At 47.0% G+C, this 20,341-nt stretch overlaps 1 protein-coding gene across 1 annotated transcript in view; it reads left to right on the top strand.

Annotated features, from left to right (window-relative positions):
- Positions 1 to 20,341, top strand: part of TAF1C (TATA-box binding protein associated factor, RNA polymerase I subunit C) — a 385,888-nt gene that overhangs the window by 48,737 nt on the left and 316,810 nt on the right. The window contains exon 4 of the mRNA XM_053699633.1: positions 14,224 to 14,339. Within this exon, the coding sequence (XP_053555608.1) occupies positions 14,224 to 14,339 (116 nt within the window). The remainder of the gene's footprint in view (positions 1 to 14,223; positions 14,340 to 20,341) is intronic.

The raw sequence follows: 20,341 nt of genomic DNA, 5'->3' as shown, positions 1-20,341 counted from the left end.
CAGTATCCTGTGCTAGGTATAACATCTGTTACATATACACTGTATGATACACAGCTGTGACTGCAGTATCCTGTGCACCGGGGCTGTTAGTAAATAGCAGGGTATCCTGTGCTAGGTATAACATCTGTTACATATACACTGTATGATACACAGCTGTGACTGCAGTATCCTGTGTACCGGGGCTGTTAGTTAGTAAATAGCAGGGTATCCTGTGCTAGGTATAACATCTGTTACATATACACTGTATGATACACAGCTGTGACTGCAGTATCCTGTGCACCAGGGCTGTTAGTAAATAGCAGGGTATCCTGTGCTAGGTATAACATCTGTTACATATACACTGTATGATACACAGCTGTGACTGCAGTATCCTGTGCTAGGTATAACATCTGTTACATATACACTGTATGATACACAGCTGTGACTGCAGTATACTGTGCACCGGGGCTGTTAGTTAGTAAATAGCAGGGTATCCTGTGCTAGGTATAACATCTGTTACATATACACTGTATGATATACAGCTGTGACTGCAGTATCCTGTGCACCGGGGCTGTTAGTAAATAGCAGTGTATCCTGTGCTAGGTATAACATCTGTTACATATACACTGTATGATACACAGCTGTGACTGCAGTATCCTGTGCACCGGGGCTGTTAGTTAGTAAATAGCAGGGTATCCTGTGCTAGGTATAACATCTGTTACATATACACTGTATGATACACAGCTGTGACTGCAGTATCCTGTGCACCAGGGCTGTTAGTAAATAGCAGGGTATCCTGTGCTAGGTATAACATCTGTTACATATACACTGTATGATACACAGCTGTGACTGCAGTATCCTGTGCACCGGGGCTGTTAGTAAATAGCAGGGTATCCTGTGCTAGGTATAACATCTGTTACATATACACTGTATGATACACAGCTGTGACTGCAGTATCCTGTGCTAGGTATAACATCTGTTACATATACACTGTGTGATACACAGCTGTGACTGCAGTATCCTGTGCACCAGGGCTGTTAGTTAGTAAATAGCAGGGTATCCTGTGCTAGGTATAACATCTGTTACATATACACTGTGTGATACACAGCTGTGACTGCAGTATCCTGTGCACCAGGGCTGTTAGTTAGTAAATAGCAGGGTATCCTGTGCTAGGTATAACATCTGTTACATATACACTGTGTGATACACAGCTGTGACTGCAGTATCCTGTGCACCGGGGCTGTTAGTTAGTAAATAGCAGGGTATCCTGTGCTAGGTATAACATCTGTTACATATACACTGTGTGATACACAGCTGTGACTGCAGTATCCTGTGCTAGGTATAACATCTGTTACATATACACTGTGTGATACACAGCTGTGACTGCAGTATCCTGTGCACCGGGGCTGTTAGTAAATAGCAGGGTATCCTGTGCTAGGTATAACATCTGTTACATATACACTGTGTGATACACAGCTGTGACTGCAGTATCCTGTGCACCGGGGCTGTTAGTAAATAGCAGGGTATCCTGTGCTAGGTATAACATCTGTTACATATACACTGTGTGATACACAGCTGTGACTGCAGTATCCTGTACACCGGGGCTGTTAGTAAATAGCAGGGTATCCTGTGCTAGGTATAACATCTGTTACATATACACTGTATGATACACAGCTGTGACTGCAGTATCCTGTGCACCGGGGCTGTTAGTAAATAGCAGGGTATCCTGTGCTAGGTATAACATCTGTTACATATACACTGTGTGATACACAGCTGTGACTGCAGTATCCTGTGCTAGGTATAACATCTGTTACATATACACTGTGTGATACACAGCTGTGACTGCAGTATACTGTGCTAGGTATAACATCTGTTACATATACACTGTATGATACACAGCTGTGACTGCAGTATACTGTGCACCGGGGCTGTTAGTTAGTAAATAGCAGGGTATCCTGTGCTAGGTATAACATCTGTTACATATACACTGTGTGATACACAGCTGTGACTGCAGTATCCTGTGCACCGGGGCTGTTAGTAAATAGCAGGGTATCCTGTGCTAGGTATAACATCTGTTACATATACACTGTGTGATACACAGCTGTGACTGCAGTATCCTGTGCTAGGTATAACATCTGTTACATATACACTGTATGATACACAGCTGTGACTGCAGTATCCTGTTCTAGGTATAACATCTGTTACATATACACTGTATGATACACAGCTGTGACTGCAGTATCCTGTGCACCGGGGCTGTTAGTAAATAGCAGGGTATCCTGTGCTAGGTATAACATCTGTTACATATACACTGTATGATACACAGCTGTGACTGCAGTATCCTGTGCACCAGGGCTGTCAGTAAATAGCAGGGTATCCTGTGCTAGGTATAACATCTGTTACATATACACTGTATGATACACAGCTGTGACTGCAGTATCCTGTGCACCGGGGCTGTTAGTAAATAGCAGGGTATCCTGTGCTAGGTATAACATCTGTTACATATACACTGTATGATACACAGCTGTGACTGCAGTACCCTGTGCTAGGTATAACATCTGTTACATATACACTGTGTGATACACAGCTGTGACTGCAGTATCCTGTGCACCAGGGCTGTTAGTTAGTAAATAGCAGGGTATCCTGTGCTAGGTATAACATCTGTTACATATACACTGTGTGATACACAGCTGTGACTGCAGTATCCTGTGCTAGGTATAACATCTGTTACATATACACTGTATGATATACAGCTGTGACTGCAGTATCCTGTGCACCGGGGCTGTTAGTAAATAGCAGGTATCCTGTGCTAGGTATAACATCTGTTACATATACACTGTATGATACACAGCTGTGACTGCAGTATCCTGTGCTAGGTATAACATCTGTTACATATACACTGTGTGATACACAGCTGTGACTGCAGTATACTGTGCACCAGGGCTGTTAGTAAATAGCAGGGTATCCTGTGCTAGGTATAACATCTGTTACATATACACTGTATGATACACAGCTGTGACTGCAGTATCCTGTGCTAGGTATAACATCTGTTACATATACACTGTATGATACACAGCTGTGACTGCAGTATCCTGTGCACCGGGGCTGTTAGTTAGTAAATAGCAGGGTATCCTGTGCTAGGTATAACATCTGTTACATATACACTGTATGATACACAGCTGTGACTGCAGTATCCTGTGCACCGGGGCTGTTAGTTAGTAAATAGCAGGGTATCCTGTGCTAGGTATAACATCTGTTACATATACACTGTATGATACACAGCTGTGACTGCAGTATCCTGTGCACCAGGGCTGTTAGTAAATAGCAGGGTATCCTGTGCTAGGTATAACATCTGTTACATATACACTGTGTGATACACAGCTGTGACTGCAGTATCCTGTGCTAGGTATAACATCTGTTACATATACACTGTATGATACACAGCTGTGACTGCAGTATCCTGTGCTAGGTATAACATCTGTTACATATACACTGTATGATACACAGCTGTGACTGCAGTATCCTGTGCACCGGGGCTGTTAGTTAGTAAATAGCAGGGTATCCTGTGCTAGGTATAACATCTGTTACATATACACTGTGTGATACACAGCTGTGACTGCAGTAACCTGTGCACCGGGGCTGTTAGTAAATAGCAGGGTATCCTGTGCTAGGTATAACATCTGTTACATATACACTGTATGATACACAGCTGTGACTGCAGTATCCTGTGCTAGGTATAACATCTGTTACATATACACTGTGTGATACACAGCTGTGACTGCAGTATCCTGTGCACCGGGGCTGTTAGTTAGTAAATAGCAGGGTATCCTGTGCTAGGTATAACATCTGTTACATATACACTGTGTGATACACAGCTGTGACTGCAGTATACTGTGCACCGGGGCTGTTAGTTAGTAAATAGCAGGGTATCCTGTGCTAGGTATAACATCTGTTACATATACACTGTGTGATACACAGCTGTGACTGCAGTATCCTGTGCTAGGTATAACATCTGTTACATATACACTGTGTGATACACAGCTGTGACTGCAGTATCCTGTGCTAGGTATAACATCTGTTACATATACACTGTATGATACACAGCTGTGACTCCAGTATCCTGTGCTAGGTATAACATCTGTTACATATACACTGTGTGATACACAGCTGTGACTGCAGTATCCTGTGCTAGGTATAACATCTGTTACATATACACTGTGTGATACACAGCTGTGACTGCAGTATCCTGTGCACCGGGGCTGTTAGTAAATAGCAGGGTATCCTGTGCTAGGTATAACATCTGTTACATATACACTGTATGATACACAGCTGTGACTGCAGTATCCTGTGCTAGGTATAACATCTGTTACATATACACTGTGTGATATACAGCTGTGACTGCAGTATCCTGTGCACCGGGGCTGTTAGTAAATAGCAGGGTATCCTGTGCTAGGTATAACATCTGTTACATATACACTGTGTGATATACAGCTGTGACTGCAGTATCCTGTGCTAGGTATAACATCTGTTACATATACACTGTGTGATACACAGCTGTGACTGCAGTATCCTGTGCTAGGTATAACATCTGTTACATATACACTGTATGATACACAGCTGTGACTGCAGTATCCTGTGCACCGGGGCTGTTAGTAAATAGCAGGGTATCCTGTGCTAGGTATAACATCTGTTACATATACACTGTATGATACACAGCTGTGACTGCAGTATCCTGTGCACCGGGGCTGTTAGTAAATAGCAGGGTATCCTGTGCTAGGTATAACATCTGTTACATATACACTGTATGATACACAGCTGTGACTGCAGTATCCTGTGCACCAGGGCTGTCAGTAAATAGCAGGGTATCCTGTGCTAGGTATAACATCTGTTACATATACACTGTGTGATACACAGCTGTGACTGCAGTATCCTGTGCACCGGGGCTGTTAGTTAGTAAATAGCAGGGTATCCTGTGCTAGGTATAACATCTGTTACATATACACTGTGTGATACACAGCTGTGACTGCAGTATCCTGTGCTAGGTATAACATCTGTTACATATACACTGTGTGATACACAGCTGTGACTGCAGTATCCTGTGCACCAGGGCTGTTAGTAAATAGCAGGTATCCTGTGCTAGGTATAACATCTGTTACATATACACTGTATGATACACAGCTGTGACTGCAGTATCCTGTGCACCGGGGCTGTTAGTTAGTAAATAGCAGGGTATCCTGTGCTAGGTATAACATCTGTTACATATACACTGTATGATACACAGCTGTGCCTGCAGTATCCTGTGCACCAGGGCTGTTAGTAAATAGCAGGGTATCCTGTGCTAGGTATAACATCTGTTACATATACACTGTATGATACACAGCTGTGACTGCAGTATCCTGTGCTAGGTATAACATCTGTTACATATACACTGTGTGATACACAGCTGTGACTGCAGTATCCTGTGCACCGGGGCTGTTAGTAAATAGCAGGGTATCCTGTGCTAGGTATAACATCTGTTACATATACACTGTATGATACACAGCTGTGACTGCAGTATCCTGTGCACCGGGGCTGTTAGTAAATAGCAGGGTATCCTGTGCTAGGTATAACATCTGTTACATATACACTGTATGATACACAGCTGTGACTGCAGTATCCTGTGCACCAGGGCTGTTAGTTAGTAAATAGCAGGGTATCCTGTGCTAGGTATAACATCTGTTACATATACACTGTATGATACACAGCTGTGACTGCAGTATCCTGTGCTAGGTATAACATCTGTTACATATACACTGTATGATACACAGCTGTGACTGCAGTATCCTGTGCACCAGGGCTGTTAGTAAATAGCAGGGTATCCTGTGCTAGGTATAACATCTGTTACATATACACTGTATGATACACAGCTGTGACTGCAGTATCCTGTGCACCGGGGCTGTTAGTTAGTAAATAGCAGGGTATCCTGTGCTAGGTATAACATCTGTTACATATACACTGTATGATACACAGCTGTGACTGCAGTATCCTGTGCACCAGGGCTGTTAGTAAATAGCAGGGTATCCTGTGCTAGGTATAACATCTGTTACATATACACTATGTGATACACAGATGTCCAGTCTTTGGTTCAGGCTTTGACTTGATCAGGCCTGTGTTTAGATCTAGTGCTCCTCTTGGGAGTTTACATCTTCTTCTAAGTTTTGCAGAAGGCTCCGTTTGTGCTCTTGCATGGTGTTGACATTAAGATTTTCTGTCTTGGAGGGTTCTTATTCTACTGATTATTGCTTCAGCGCGCACTGCCTTGCATTGTAAGTTCCCTTACCTAGTTTTTCATGCGGCTAATGCCGTGCTTCGTACTGGATTAGGTTTTCTCCTATGGTTGTTTCAAATTGCAACATCAATCAGGAGATTGTGGTTCCTTCCTTGTGTTCTAATCCTTCTCTTCTTAAGAGCGGTTATTTCCTAACTGGGATGTGGTTCAGGACTTGAAGTTCTATCTCCAGGCTACAAGGGTGTTTCGTCAGATTTTATCATTGTTTGTGTTTATTCTACAAAGCGTAAGGGGCATGATGCCTCGTCCGCTTCTTTGTTTTTCTGGATGAGGAGCATTACTCGCTTAGCTTATGAGTTGGCGGGATACAAGCCTCCTCAGAGGATGAAGGCTCATTCAACTAGAGCTGTGTTTTCCTCTTGGGTCTTTTGAGAATGAGGCATCTATGGATTTGATTGTAGGGCATCTACCTGATCCTCCTTCCATACTTTTTCAAAGTTTTACAAATTTGACTTTTTTTGCTTTAGCGGAAGCAGCTTTTGGGAGCCTCTCTTTTTGCTCTCCCGTTTCTCCAACATAGGTGTGTCCGGTCCACGGCGTCATCCTTACTTGTTGGATATTCTCTTCCCCAACAGGAAATGGCAAAGAGCCCAGCAAAGCTGGTCACATGATCCCTCCTAGGCTCCGCCTACCCCAGTCATTCTCTTTGCCGTTGTACAGGCAACATCTCCACGGAGATGGCTTAGAGTTTTTTAGTGTTTAACTGTAGTTTTTATTATTCAATCAAGAGTTTGTTATTTTAAAATAGTGCTGGTATGTACTATTTACTCAGAAACAGAAAAGAGATGAAGATTTCTGTTTGTATGAGGAAAATGATTTTAGCAACCGTCACTAAAATCCATGGCTGTTCCACACAGGACTGTTGAGAGCAATTAACTTCAGTTGGGGGAACAGTGAGCAGTCTCTTGCTGCTTGAGGTATGACACATTCTAACAAGACGATGTAATGCTGGAAGCTGTCATTTTCCCTATGGGATCCGGTAAGCCATGTTTATTAAGATAGTAAATAAGGGCTTCACAAGGGCTTATTAAGACTGTAGACTTTTTCTGGGCTAAATCGATTCATTATTAACACATATTTAGCCTTGAGGAATCATTTAATCTGGGTATTTTGATAAGATTATATCGGCAGGCACTGTTTTAGACACCTTATTCTTTAGGGGCTTTCCCAAATCATAGGCAGAGCCTCATTTTCGCGCCGGTGTTGCGCACTTGTTTTTGAGAGGCATGACATGCAGTCGCATGTGAGAGGAGCTCTGATACTTAGAAAAGACTTTCTGAAGGCGTCATTTGGTATCGTATTCCCCTTTGGGCTTGGTTGGGTCTCAGCAAAGCAGATACCAGGGACTGTAAAGGGGTTAAAGTTAAAAACGGCTCCGGTTCCGTTATTTTAAGGGTTAAAGCTTCCAAATTTGGTGTGCAATACTTTTAAGGCTTTAAGACACTGTGGTGAAATTTTGGTGAATTTTGAACAATTCCTTCATATTTTTTCGCAATTGCAGTAATAAAGTGTGTTCAGTTTAAAATTTAAAGTGACAGTAACGGTTTTATTTTAAAACGTTTTTTGTACTTTGTTATCAAGTTTATGCCTGTTTAACATGTCTGAACTACCAGATAGACTGTGTTCTGAATGTGGGGAAGCCAGAATTCCTTCTCATTTAAATAAATGTGATTTATGTGACAATGACAATGATGCCCAAGATGATTCCTCAAGTGAGGGGAGTAAGCATGGTACTGCATCATTCCCTCCTTCGTCTACACGAGTCTTGCCCACTCAGGAGGCCCCTAGTACATCTAGCGCGCCAATACTCCTTACTATGCAACAATTAACGGCTGTAATGGATAATTCTGTCAAAAACATTTTAGCCAAAATGAACACTTATCAGCGTAAGCGCGACTGCTCTGTTTTAGATACTGAAGAGCATGACGACGCTGATAATAATGGTTCTGAAGGGCCCCTAAACCAGTCTGATGGGGCCAGGGAGGTTTTGTCTGAGGGAGAAATTACTGATTCAGGGAACATTTCTCAACAAGCTGAACCTGATGTGATTACGTTTAAATTTAAGTTGGAACATCTCCGCATTCTGCTTAAGGAGGTATTATCCACTCTGGATGATTGTGACCAGTTGGTCATCCCAGAGAAACTATGTAAAATGGACAAGTTCCTAGAGGTCCCGGGGCTCCCAGAAGCTTTTCCTATACCCAAGCGGGTGGCGGACATTGTAAATAAAGAATGGGAAAGGCCCGGTATTCCTTTCGTCCCTCCCCCCATATTTAAAAAATTGTTTCCTATGGTCGACCCCAGAAAGGACTTATGGCAGACAGTCCCCAAGGTCGAGGGAGCGGTTTCCACTTTAAACAAACGCACCACTATACCCATAGAAGATAGTTGTGCTTTCAAAGATCCTATGGATAAAAAATTAGAAGGTTTACTTAAAAAGATGTTTGTTCAGCAGGGTTACCTTCTACAACCAATTTCATGCATTGTCCCTGTCGCTACAGCCGCGTGTTTCTGGTTCGATGAGCTGATAAAGGCGGTCGATAGTGATTCTCCTCCTTATGAGGAGATTATGGACAGAATCAATGCTCTCAAATTGGCTAATTCTTTCACCCTAGACGCCACTTTGCAATTGGCTAGGTTAGCGGCTAAGAATTCTGGGTTTGCTATTGTGGCGCGCAGAGCGCTTTGGTTGAAATCTTGGTCAGCTGATGCGTCTTCCAAGAACAAGCTACTTAACATTCCTTTCAAGGGGAAAACGCTGTTTGGCCCTGACTTGAAAGAGATTATCTCTGATATCACTGGGGGTAAGGGCCACGCCCTTCCTCAGGATCGGCCTTTCAAGGCAAAAAATAAACCTAATTTTCGTCCCTTTCGTAGAAACGGACCAGCCCAAAGTGCTACGTCCTCTAAGCAAGAGGGTAATACTTCTCAAGCCAAGCCAGCTTGGAGACCAATGCAAGGCTGGAACAAGGGAAAGCAGGCCAAGAAACCTGCCACTGCTACCAAGACAGCATGAAATGTTGGCCCCCGATCCGGGACCGGATCTGGTGGGGGGCAGACTCTCTCTCTTCGCTCAGGCTTGGGCAAGAGATGTTCTGGATCCTTGGGCGCTAGAAATAGTCTCCCAAGGTTATCTTCTGGAATTCAAGGGGCTTCCCCCAAGGGGGAGGTTCCACAGGTCTCAGTTGTCTTCAGACCACATAAAAAGACAGGCATTCTTACATTGTGTAGAAGACCTGTTAAAAATGGGAGTGATTCATCCTGTTCCATTAGGAGAACAAGGGATGGGGTTCTACTCCAATCTGTTCATAGTTCCCAAAAAAGAGGGAACGTTCAGACCAATCTTAGATCTCAAGATCTTAAACAAGTTTCTCAAGGTTCCATCGTTCAAGATGGAAACCATTCGAACTATTCTTCCTTCCATCCAGGAAGGTCAATTCATGACCACGGTGGATTTAAAGGATGCGTATCTACATATTCCTATCCACAAGGAACATCATCGGTTCCTAAGGTTCACATTCCTGGACAAGCATTACCAGTTCGTGGCGCTTCCTTTCGGATTAGCCACTGCTCCAAGGATTTTCACAAAGGTACTAGGGTCCCTTCTAGCTGTGCTAAGACCAAGGGGCATTGCTGTAGTACCTTACTTGGACGACATTCTGATTCAAGCGTCGTCCCTTCCTCAAGCAAAGGCTCACACGGACATTGTCCTGGCCTTTCTCAGATCTCACGGATGGAAAGTGAACGTGGAAAAGAGTTCTCTATCTCCGTCAACAAGGGTTCCCTTCTTGGGAACAATAATAGACTCCTTAGAAATGAGGATTTTTCTGACAGAGGCCAGAAAAACAAAACTTCTATACTCTTGTCGGATACTTCATTCCGTTCCTCTTCCTTCCATAGCGCAGTGCATGGAAGTGATAGGTTTGATGGTAGCGGCAATGGACATAGTTCCTTTTGCGCGCATTCATCTAAGACCATTACAACTGTGCATGCTCAGTCAGTGGAATGGGGACTATACAGACTTGTCTCCGAGGATACAAGTAAATCAGAGGACCAGAGACTCACTCCGTTGGTGGCTGTCCCTGGACAACCTGTCACAAGGGATGACCTTCCGCAGACCAGAGTGGGTCATTGTCACGACCGACGCCAGTCTGATGGGCTGGGGCGCGGTCTGGGGATCCCTGAAAGCTCAGGGTCTTTGGTCTCGGGAAGAATCTCTTCTACCGATAAATATTCTGGAACTGAGAGCGATATTCAATGCTCTCAAGGCTTGGCCTCAGCTAGCGAGGGCCAAGTTCATACGGTTTCAATCAGACAACATGACAACTGTTGCGTACATCTACCATCAGCGGGGTACAAGGAGTTCCCTAGCGATGGAAGAAGTGACCAAAATCATTCTATGGGCGGAGTCTCACTCCTGCCACCTGTCTGCTATCCACATCCCAGGAGTGGAAAATTGGGAAGCGGATTTTCTGAGTCGTCAGACATTGCATCCGGGGGAGTGGGAACTCCATCCGGAAATCTTTGCCCAAGTCACTCAACTGTGGGGCATTCCAGACATGGATCTGATGGCCTCTCGTCAGAACTTCAAAGTTCCTTGCTACGGGTCCAGATCCAGGGATCCCAAGGCGGCTCTAGTGGATGCACTAGTAGCACCTTGGACCTTCAAACTAGCTTATGTGTTCCCGCCGTTTCCTCTCATCCCCAGGCTGGTAGCCAGGATCAATCAGGAGAGGGCGTCGGTGATCTTGATAGCTCCTGCGTGGCCACGCAGGACTTGGTATGCAGATCTGGTGAATATGTCATCGGCTCCACCATGGAAGCTACCTTTGAGACGAGACCTTCTTGTTCAGGGTCCGTTCGAACATCCGAATCTGGTCTCACTCCAGCTGACTGCTTGGAGATTGAACGCTTGATCTTATCGAAGCGAGGGTTCTCAGATTCTGTTATCGATACTCTTGTTCAGGCCAGAAAGCCTGTAACTAGAAAGATTTACCACAAAATTTGGAAAAAATATATCTGTTGGTGTGAATCTAAAGGATTCCCTTGGGACAAGGTTAAGATTCCTAAGATTCTATCCTTCCTTCAAGAAGGATTGGAAAAAGGATTATCTGCAAGTTCCCTGAAGGGACAGATTTCTGCCTTGTCTGTGTTACTTCACAAAAAGCTGGCAGCTGTGCCAGATGTTCAAGCCTTTGTTCAGGCTCTGGTTAGAATCAAGCCTGTTTACAAACCTTTGACTCCTCCTTGGAGTCTCAACTTAGTTCTTTCAGTTCTTCAGGGGGTTCCGTTTGAACCCTTACATTCCGTTGATATTAAGTTATTATCTTGGAAAGTTTTGTTTTTGGTTGCAATTTCTTCTGCTAGAAGAGTTTCAGAATTATCTGCTCTGCAGTGTTCTCCTCCTTATCTGGTGTTCCATGCAGATAAGGTGGTTTTACGTACTAAACCTGGTTTTCTTCCAAAAGTTGTTTCCAACAAAAACATTAACCAGGAGATTATCGTACCTTCTCTGTGTCCGAAACCAGTTTCAAAGAAGGAACGTTTGTTGCACAATTTGGATGTTGTTCGCGCTCTAAAATTCTATTTAGATGCTACAAAGGATTTTAGACAAACATCTTCCTTGTTTGTTGTTTATTCCGGTAAAAGGAGAGGTCAAAAAGCAACTTCTACCTCTCTCTCTTTTTGGATTAAAAGCATCATCAGATTGGCTTACGAGACTGCCGGACGGCAGCCTCCCGAAAGAATCACAGCTCATTCCACTAGGGCTGTGGCTTCCACATGGGCCTTCAAGAACGAGGCTTCTGTTGATCAGATATGTAGGGCAGCGACTTGGTCTTCACTGCACACTTTTACCAAATTTTACAAGTTTGATACTTTTGCTTCTTCTGAGGCTATTTTTGGGAGAAAGGTTTTGCAAGCCGTGGTGCCTTCCATTTAGGTGACCTGATTTGCTCCCTCCCTTCATCCGTGTCCTAAAGCTTTGGTATTGGTTCCCACAAGTAAGGATGACGCCGTGGACCGGACACACCTATGTTGGAGAAAACAGAATTTATGTTTACCTGATAAATTACTTTCTCCAACGGTGTGTCCGGTCCACGGCCCGCCCTGGTTTTTTAATCAGGTCTGATAATTTATTTTCTTTAACTACAGTCACCACGGTATCATATGGTTTCTCCTATGCAAATATTCCTCCTTAACGTCGGTCGAATGACTGGGGTAGGCGGAGCCTAGGAGGGATCATGTGACCAGCTTTGCTGGGCTCTTTGCCATTTCCTGTTGGGGAAGAGAATATCCAACAAGTAAGGATGACGCCGTGGACCGGACACACCGTTGGAGAAAGTAATTTATCAGGTAAACATAAATTCTGTTTTTCCTTCAGTGTTCTCTAGAGCTTAGGTTTATGTTTCCCTCAAGTAAGAGATGAAGCTGTGGACTCTCCTCATATTAAGATGGAAAACATAAATTATGCTTACCTGATAATTTTCTTCCCATCTGTATGAGAGAATCCACGGCCCCGCCCGTTTTCTCCGTTGGCAGACCAAAATTTTTAGTTCTTCTGGCACCATTTTTTACCTGATATTTTTCCTACTGTTCCTTGTTCCCTTGGCAGAATGACTGGGGGATGAGGGGAGTGGGGGAGGTATTTAGGCCTTTGGCTGGGGTGTCTTTGCCTCCTCCTGGTCACGTTTGCATTGCTGTGAACTTGTAATACCTGTGCACATTAGCTTGATATCCCTTGTTGAAAAAGAATATGCACATATCCTAAAATAGTGTGAGCTAGCTGCTCATTGGTGCCTGCACACATTTGTCTCTTGTGATTGGCTGACTAGATGTGTTCATCTACTGCCAGTAGCGCATGGGCTGTTCCTTCAGCAAATGATAAGAGAATGAACAAATTTGATAATAGACGTAAATTGGGAAGTTGTTTAATATCGTATGTTCTATCCAATGGAAATGTTGGGGTGTCCTGTCCCTTTAAATATATCGCCACCCACTGACACGTATAATAAAATGCCTCTCTGCGATACGGCCTGCAGACACTGCTACCAGCAGTTTTGAATGTTTCACAGTCAATCTTAAGCCCGCGACTGACCGCTTTTTAATATATTGCCACATTGTTTTCAGTTTTGATCATCAGGGGCTGAGGCACTAGCTTCTACTGAGCATGTGCAACAGTTTACAGTGTATATGAGGATGTGATTGGCTGAAGGCTGTCACATGATACAGGAACGCAGCAAATTTAGTACATTTTTACATTTGTCAGAAACATTTCTACTGCTTATTAAAATGTCAGACTCCTACTGAGCATGTGCAAGAGTTTACAGCGTATATGAGGATGTGATTGGCTGATGGCTGTCACATGATACAGTTATTATATACACTCTCTGTGGCACCAGCTCCTACTGAGCATGTGCAAGAGTTTACAGTGTATATGAGGATGTGATTGGCTGATGGCTGTCACATGATACAGTTATTATATACACTCTCTGTGGCACCAGCTCCTACTGAGCATGTGCAAGAGTTTACAGTGTATATGAGGATGTGATTGGCTGAAGGCTGTCACATGATACAGTTATTATATACACTCTCTGTGGCACCAGCTCCTACTGACCATGTGCAAGAGTTTACAGTGTATATGAGGATGTGATTGGCTGAAGGCTGTCACATGATACAGGAACGCAGCAAATTTAGTACATTTTTACATTTGTCAGAAATATTTCTACTGCTTATTAAAATGTCAGACTAAACTCTCACATTGTCTTGTTATTATGCACTTGGGGTGTTTGTACTCTGTTTTAGTACTTTTGAGAATGAGTGAGTGAAGGTCATAATGCTCTGAATATTTGTTTTAGTGAAAAATGTTTGTAGAATAAAATGAATTGTGAGTGAATCATGTAACCCCCCTCCACCAGACTGCGGCTTCCCTGAAGTGACCGAGTCTGATCTGGTTTATGCTCATCCGATGAAGAGAACTAGAAGGTGCACCAACCCGAACAAGTCAATGGTAACACTGGACTTCAGCAAGCAGGTAACCACCTGGTGCAGATCAGACGCAGCTTTCCTCTATCATGCACCCCCAGATAACAACCGCCCCTCATACCCAGACACACAGCCCCCCTCTATCATTCACCCCCAGATAACAACCGCTCCTCATACCCAGACATACAGCCCCCCTCTATCATACACCCCCAGATAACAACCTCTCCTCATACCCAGACATACAGCCCCCCTCTATCATACACCCCCAGATAACAACCGCTCCTCATACCCAGACACACAGCCCCCCTCTATCATACACCCCCAGATAACAACCGCTCCTCATACCCAGACATACTGCCCCCCCTCTATCATACACCCCCAGATAACAACCGCTCCTCATACCCAGACACACAGCCCCTCTATCATGCACCCCCAGATAACAACCGCTCCTCATACCCAGACATACTGCCCCCCTCTATCATACACCCCCAGATAACAACCGCTCCTCATACCCAGACATACAGCCCCCCTCTATCATGCACCCCCAGATAACAACCGCTCCTAATACCCAGACATACAGCCCCCCTCTATCATACACCCCCAGATAACCGCTCCTCATACCCAGACATACAGCCCCCCTCTATCATGCACCCCCAGATAACAATCGCTCCTCATACCCAGACACACAGCCCCTCTATCATGCACCCCCAGATAACAACCGCTACTCATACCCAGACATACAGCCCCCCTCTATCATGCACCCCCAGATAACAACTGCTCCTCATACCCAGACACACAGCCCCTCTATCATGCACCCCCAGATAACAACCGCTACTCATACCCAGACACACAGCCCCCCTCTATCATGCACCCCCAGATAACAACCGCTCCTCATACCCAGACATACAGCCCCCCTCTATCATGCACCCCCAGATAACAACCGCTCCTCATACCTAGACACACAGCCCCTCTATCATGCACCCCCAGATAACAACCGCTACTCATACCCAGACATACAGCCCCCCTCTATCATGCACCCCCAGATAACAACCGCTCCTCATACCCAGACACACAGCCCCTCTATCATGCACCCCCAGATAACAACCGCTCCTCATACCCAGACACACAGCCCCCCTCTATCATGCACCCCCAGATAACAACCGCTCCTCATACCCAGACACACAGCCCCTCTATCATGCACCCCCAGATAACAACCGCTCCTCATACCCAGACATACAGCCCCCCTCTATCATACACCCCCAGATAACCGCTCCTCATACCCAGACATACAGCCCCCCTCTATCATGCACCCCCAGATAACAACCGCTCCTCATACCCAGACATACAGCCCCCCTCTATCATGCTCATGCACCCCCAGATAACAACCGCTCCTCATACCCAGACACACAGCCCCTCTATCATGCACCCCCAGATAACAACCGCTCCTCATACCCAGACATACAGCCCCCCTCTATCATGCACCCCCAAATAACAACCGCTCCTCATACCCAGACACACAGCCCCCCCTCTATCATGCACCCCCAAATAACAACCGCTCCTCATACCCAGACATACAGCCCTCCCCTCTATCATGCACACCCAGATAACAACCGCTCTTTATACCCAGACATACAGCCCCCCTCCTCTATCATGCACCCCCAGTTATCAACCGCTCCTCATACCCAGACACACAGTTCCCCCTCTATCATTCACCCCCAGATAACAACCGCTCCTCCTACCCAGACACACAGCCCCCTCTATCTTCTCCCTCGGATACCAACCGCTCCTCCTACCCAGACACACAGCCCCTCCTCTATCATGCACCCCCAGATATTAACTGCTCCTCCTACCCAGACACACAGCCCCTCCTCTATCATGCACCCCCAGATATCAACCGCTCCTCCTACCCAGACACACAGCCCCCTCTATCATCTCCTCCTGATACCAACTGCTCCTCCTACCCAGACACACAGCCCCCTCTATCTTCTCCCTCTGATACCAACCGCTCCTCCTACCCAGACACACAGCCCCTCCTCTATCATGCACCCCCAGATATTAACTGCTCCTCCTACCCAAACACACAGCCCCCCTCTATCATGGACCCCAGATATTTACCGCTCCTCATACCTAGTCACACAGCCCCCCTCTATCATGCACCCCCAGATATCAACCGCTCCTCCTACCCAGACACACAGCCCCCTCTATCATCTCCTCCTGATACCAACTGCTCCTCCTACCCAGACACACAGCCCCCTCTATCTTCTCCCTCTGATACCAACCGCTCCTCCTACCCAAACACACAGCCCCCCTCTATCATGGACCCCAGATATTTACCGCTCCTCATACCTAGTCAAACAGCCCCCCTCTATCATGCACCCCCAGATATCAACCGCTCCTCCTACCCAGACACACAGCCCCCTCTATCATCTCCTTCTGATACCAACTGCTCCTCCTACCCAGACACACAGCCCTTCCTCTATCATGCACCCCCAGATACCAACTGCTCCTCCTACCCAGACACACAGCCCCCTCTATCTTCTCCCTCTGATACCAACCGCTCCTCCTACCCAGACACACAGCCCCCTCTATCATCTCCCTCTGATACCAACCGCTCCTTTTTTTTGTTTCTATACAGAACGCAGTCACCCCCAGATATTAACTGCTCCTCCTACCCAGACACACAGCCCCTCCTCTATCATGCACCCCCAGATATCAACCGCTCCTCCTACCCAGACACACAGCCCCCTCTATCATCTCCTCCTGATACCAACTGCTCCTCCTACCCAGACACACAGCCCCCTCTATCTTCTCCCTCTGATACCAACCGCTCCTCCTACCCAGACACACAGCCCCTCCTCTATCATGCACCCCCAGATATTAACTGCTCCTCCTACCCAAACACACAGCCCCCCTCTATCATGGACCCCAGATATTTACCGCTCCTCATACCTAGTCACACAGCCCCCCTCTATCATGCACCCCCAGATATCAACCGCTCCTCCTACCCAGACACACAGCCCCCTCTATCATCTCCTCCTGATACCAACTGCTCCTCCTACCCAGACACACAGCCCCCTCTATCTTCTCCCTCTGATACCAACCGCTCCTCCTACCCAAACACACAGCCCCCCTCTATCATGGACCCCAGATATTTACCGCTCCTCATACCTAGTCAAACAGCCCCCCTCTATCATGCACCCCCAGATATCAACCGCTCCTCCTACCCAGACACACAGCCCCCTCTATCATCTCCTTCTGATACCAACTGCTCCTCCTACCCAGACACACAGCCCTTCCTCTATCATGCACCCCCAGATACCAACTGCTCCTCCTACCCAGACACACAGCCCCCTCTATCTTCTCCCTCTGATACCAACCGCTCCTCCTACCCAGACACACAGCCCCCTCTATCATCTCCCTCTGATACCAACCGCTCCTCCTACCCAGACACACAGCCCTTCCTCTATCATGCACCCCCAGATACCAACTGCTCCTCCTACCCAGACACACAGCCCCCTCTATCTTCTCCCTCTGATACCAACCGCTCCTCCTACCCAGACACACAGCCCCCTCTATCATCTCCCTCTGATACCAACCGCTCCTCCTACCCAGACACACAGCACCCTCTATCATCTCCCTCTGATACCAACCGCTCCTCATACCCAGACACACAGCCGCCCTCTATCATCTCCCTCTGATACCAACCGCTCCTCCTACCCAGACACACAGCCCCCTCTATCATCTCCCTCTGATACCAACCGCTCCTCCTACCCAGACACACAGCCCCTCCTCTATCATGCACCCCCAGATATTAACTGCTCCTCCTACCCAAACACACAGCCCCCCTCTATCATGGACCCCAGATATTTACCGCTCCTCATACCTAGTCACACAGCCCCCCTCTATCATGCACCCCCAGATATCAACCGCTCCTCTTACCCAGACACACAGCCCCCTCTATCATCTCCTCCTGATACCAACTGCTCCTCCTACCCAGACACACAGCCCCCTCTATCTTCTCCCTCTGATACCAACCGCTCCTCCTACCCAGACACACAGCCCCTCCTCTATCATGCACCCCCAGATATTAACTGCTCCTCCTACCCAAACACACAGCCCCCCTCTATCATGGACCCCAGATATTTACCGCTCCTCATACCTAGTCACACAGCCCCCCTCTATCATGCACCCCCAGATATCAACTGCTCCTCCTACCCAGACACAGCCCCTCCTCTATCATTCACCCCCAGATAACAACCGCTCCTCATACCCAGACATACAGCCCCTCCTCTATCATGCACCCCCATATATTAACCTCTCCTCCTACCTAGAAACACAGCCCCCCTCTATCATGGACCCCAGATATTAACCGCTCCTCCTACCTAGACACACAGCCCCCCTCTATCATCTCCCTCTGATACCAACCGCTCCTCATACCCAGACACACAGCCCCCCTCTATCATCTCCCTCTGATACCAACCGCTCCTCCTACCCAGACACACAGCCCCTCCTCTATCATGCACCCCCAGATATTAACTGCTCCTCCTACCCAAACACACAGCCCCCCTCTATCATGGACCCCAGATATTTACCGCTCCTCATACCTAGTCACACAGCCCCCCTCTATCATCCACCCCCAGATATCAACCGCTCCTCCTACCCAGACACACAGCCCCCCTCTATCATCTCCCTCTAATACCAACCGCTCCTCCTACCCAGACACACAGCACCCTCTATCATCTCCCTCTGATACCAACCGCTCCTCCTACCCAAATACACAGCCCCCCTCTATCATCTCTCTCTGATACCAACCGCTCCTCCTACCCAGACACACAGCCCCCTCTATCATCTCCCTCTAATACCAACCGCTCCTCCTACCCAGACACACAGCACCCTCTATCATCTCCCTCTGATACCAACCGCTCCTCCTACCCAGACACACAGCCCCCCTCTATCATCTCCCTCTGATACCAACCGCTCCTCATACCCAGACACACAGCCCCCCTCTATCATCTCCCTCTGATACCAACCGCTCCTCCTACCCAGACACACAGCCCCTCCTCTATCATGCACCCCCAGATATTAACTGCTCCTCCTACCCAAACACACAGCCCCCCTCTATCATGGACCCCAGATATTTACCGCTCCTCATACCTAGTCACACAGCCCCCCTCTATCATCCACCCCAGATATCAACCGCTCCTCCTACCCAGACACACAGCCCCCCTCTATCATCTCCCTCTAATACCAACCGCTCCTCCTACCCAGACACACAGCACCCTCTATCATCTCCCTCTGATACCAACCGCTCCTCCTACCCAAATACACAGCCCCCCTCTATCATCTCTCTCTGATACCAACCGCTCCTCCTACCCAGACACACAGCCCCCTCTATCATCTCCCTCTAATACCAACCGCTCCTCCTACCCAGACACACAGCACCCTCTATCATCTCCCTCTGATACCAACCGCTCCTCCTACCCAGACACACAGCCCCCCTCTATCATCTCCCTCTGATACCAACCGCTCCTCCTACCCAGACACACAGCCCCCCTCTATCATCTCCCTCTGATACCAACCGCTCCTCCTACCCAGACACACAGCCCCCTCTATCATCTCCCTCTGATACCAACCGCTCCTCCTACCCAGACACACAGCCCCTCCTCTATCATGCACCCCCAGATATTAACCGCTCCTCCTACCCAGACACACAGCCCCCTCTATCATCTCCCTCTGATACCAACCGCTCCTCCTACCCAGACACACAGCACCCTCTATCATCTCCCTCTGATACCAACCGCTCCTCATACCCAGACACACAGCCGCCCTCTATCATCTCCCTCTGATACCAACCGCTCCTCATACCCAGACACACAGCCGCCCTCTATCATCTCCCTCTAATACCAACCGCTCCTCATACCCAGACACACAGCCGCCCTCTATCATCTCCCTCTGATACCAACCGCTCCTCCTACCCAGACACACAGCACCCTCTATCATCTCCCTCTGATACCAACCGCTCCTCATACCCAGACACACAGCCGCCCTCTA

Source organism: Bombina bombina, chromosome 2 (genome assembly GCF_027579735.1).
Source record: "Bombina bombina isolate aBomBom1 chromosome 2, aBomBom1.pri, whole genome shotgun sequence".
Taxonomy (NCBI): Eukaryota; Metazoa; Chordata; class Amphibia; order Anura; family Bombinatoridae; genus Bombina; species Bombina bombina.
The sequence above is the reverse complement of the archived record's forward strand: the minus strand, read 5'-3'. Positions and strand labels throughout refer to the sequence as shown.